The following is a 2,445-nucleotide window of genomic DNA, read 5'->3' as shown; positions in this document are numbered from 1 at the left end:
GACTGCTATACATCAGTTACAATATCATAATAAATCAAGTCTGACTGCTATACATCAGTTACAATATCATAATAGATCAAGTCTGACTGCTATACATCAGTTACAATATCATAATAGATCAAGTCTGACTGCTATACACTCGTTTCTAAACTTACATCATTGGAATACATCTGAAGTAATAGAGTTATGAGAGAGAGAGAGATACATTGGAACATGTAAACAAAGATTATCGTGTTGTGTTGTATTTTATTTTTAAGAACCGTTGCAATTCATTATTTTAAAAATCGTTTTTAAAAAGTTACATTATTGTTTAGAAAGAATATCACGGACAATTATATTTTCAAATACATTTTGACGCAGGGCCTTAAAGACATCGTTTCCCAGAATACAACAGGGATTCTCTGTGACCCTGGCCGACTCTTCCTTCTTTACATTAGTTGTTCCATAAAACAAGTAAGCGTTCTCTTTGTTTAAACCTAGAAAAATCTGTAGATTTTTGTAATCAGTTTTTATTACAGGTTGGTTATACTACAACACATCTTCCCTTCTAGACGTACCTTAACATCAATATTTAAAACTACCATATAATCATATATCTACAACACATCTTCCCTTCTGACGTACCTTAACATCAATATTAAAACTACAATATAATCGTAAAACAAAAATTGAATTTACTGTGCGATAAATGAAACTTTTTACTGATGACGTCTTAGTCCAAAGAGTTCATAATGCTGAATACGAAGTTTTAAGTCATGTTACATTATTTATTATTTAGGCATTTGCTGAGATAAAAAGGCAATTAAACATAGGCTTAACTCTTCAGAAGTAAGTATATTTACGTTTTGAGAAAGTACCCTCTAAACCAATGATCGTATTTTTTCAATGTGTCTTTGGTGTATTTATGTACATCATTCCAGCTTGTGATTAAAACATGTTTTCAATTGGCTTATTGAACTTTCCATTATCATTATGTGCTTTTAATTAGTTTATTTGTTTTTTAAGGTAGTAACATTTTAACGGGTTCACTGGGTTTTACATTTCTGAATGTTGGATTTACTAACTGGTTCATTGAGTTTCGCACTTCTCAATCTTGGACGCTTTTAAATGGCTCGTCGAATTTTTCGCTTTTGAATGTAGGAAGCTTTTAATTGGTCCATTGAGTTTTGCACTTTTGAATGTAAGAAGCTTTTAATTTGTCTATTGAGTTTTGCACTTTTGAATGTAGGAAGCTTTTAATTGGTCCATTGAGTTTTGTACTTTTGAATGTAGGAAGCTTTTAATTGGTCCATTGAGTTTTGCACTTTTGAACGTAGGAAGCTTTTAATTGGTCCATTGAGTTTTGCACTTTTGAATGTAGGAAGCTTTTAATTGGTCCATTGAGTTTTGCACTTTTGAATGTAGGAAGCTTTTAACTGCTTCACTGAGCCTTGTATATTTCAATGAAGTATACTTTTATTTGTTTTTTATCTAAACTTTGTTCGTTTCAGGAAAACAGTGATACCTGGGAAGGCTGTTTATCAGGTAATTATTATATCAATGGCTCCCAAACCTTTGAATCTAATGTTTTTAAATTTAGAACAAATTCGCGTACCACCTTGATTCTGATACTGAATATATATATATAGTATATTTTATCTTAGTAATTATTGCTTTTGAACTGTGTTGAGGAAAATGTTTTTCCTTTTCCCTCTTATGTTTTAATTACTTCGATTCATCTCGCTTTCTTCTTTCGTTTTACCCCCCCCCCCTTCCATGACCACTAGGGTTACCCTTACCACAGATTGAGAAACACTGAATTGTTTAAAATATTTAGGGTCAACAATTACTCTTGAGACACAGGTTTAAAGGCTTCAGTGGCAAGGTTAATTTCTCAAGGCACCGAAATAAAACTGGTTTGATACTGACCACTAAAGAACGGCCACTGTTTGACCTTTCGAGAAATAAAGTTATAATAATGAAACAAATATGGTTTCTCAGTTCATCATTTGCGTTTTTAAAGTTGTAATTGTCTTCCCAGAAGCGTAAGTTTTCGTACTGCCTAACTTTTTATGTTCTGTGCGTGGTGTTTGTTATATATATTTCTTGATAATGTGTCGTTAATTATATTAATAGAATGTTAGGCTTCCTGGGCAGTGACTTGTGGGAGACAAAATATAGAATGCTGTTAGGCCTCCTGGTCAGTGACTTGAGGTAGACAAAATATAGAATTCTGTTAGGCCTCCTGGTCAGTGACTTGAGGGAGACAAAATATAGAATGTTGTTAAGCCTCCTGGGCAGTGACTTATGGAAAACAGAAGATCGAATGTTGTTAGGCCTCCTGGGCGGTGACTTATGGAAAATAGAATGTTGTTAGGCCTCCTGGGCAGTGACTTATGGAAAACATAAAATAGAATGTTGTTAGGCCTCCTGGACAGTGACTTATGGAAAACATAAAATAGAATG

At 33.4% G+C, this 2,445-nt stretch overlaps 1 protein-coding gene across 1 annotated transcript in view; it reads left to right on the top strand.

The window, feature by feature from the left end:
* The window catches only part of LOC111083614, a gene marked incomplete at its 3' end in the record, with an annotated part of 8,108 nt that overhangs the window by 1,304 nt on the left and 4,359 nt on the right, over positions 1-2,445 (top strand). Inside the window, exons 3-4 of the mRNA XM_022380242.1 lie at positions 361-453; positions 1,491-1,524. Of these exons, the coding sequence (XP_022235950.1) occupies positions 361-453; positions 1,491-1,524 (127 nt within the window). The remainder of the gene's footprint in view (positions 1-360; positions 454-1,490; positions 1,525-2,445) is intronic.

Source organism: Limulus polyphemus, unplaced genomic scaffold (assembly GCF_000517525.1).
Source record: "Limulus polyphemus unplaced genomic scaffold, Limulus_polyphemus-2.1.2 Scaffold10344, whole genome shotgun sequence".
NCBI lineage: Eukaryota > Metazoa > Arthropoda > Merostomata > Xiphosura > Limulidae > Limulus > Limulus polyphemus.
This window is presented reverse-complemented; position numbering and strand designations above follow the sequence as displayed.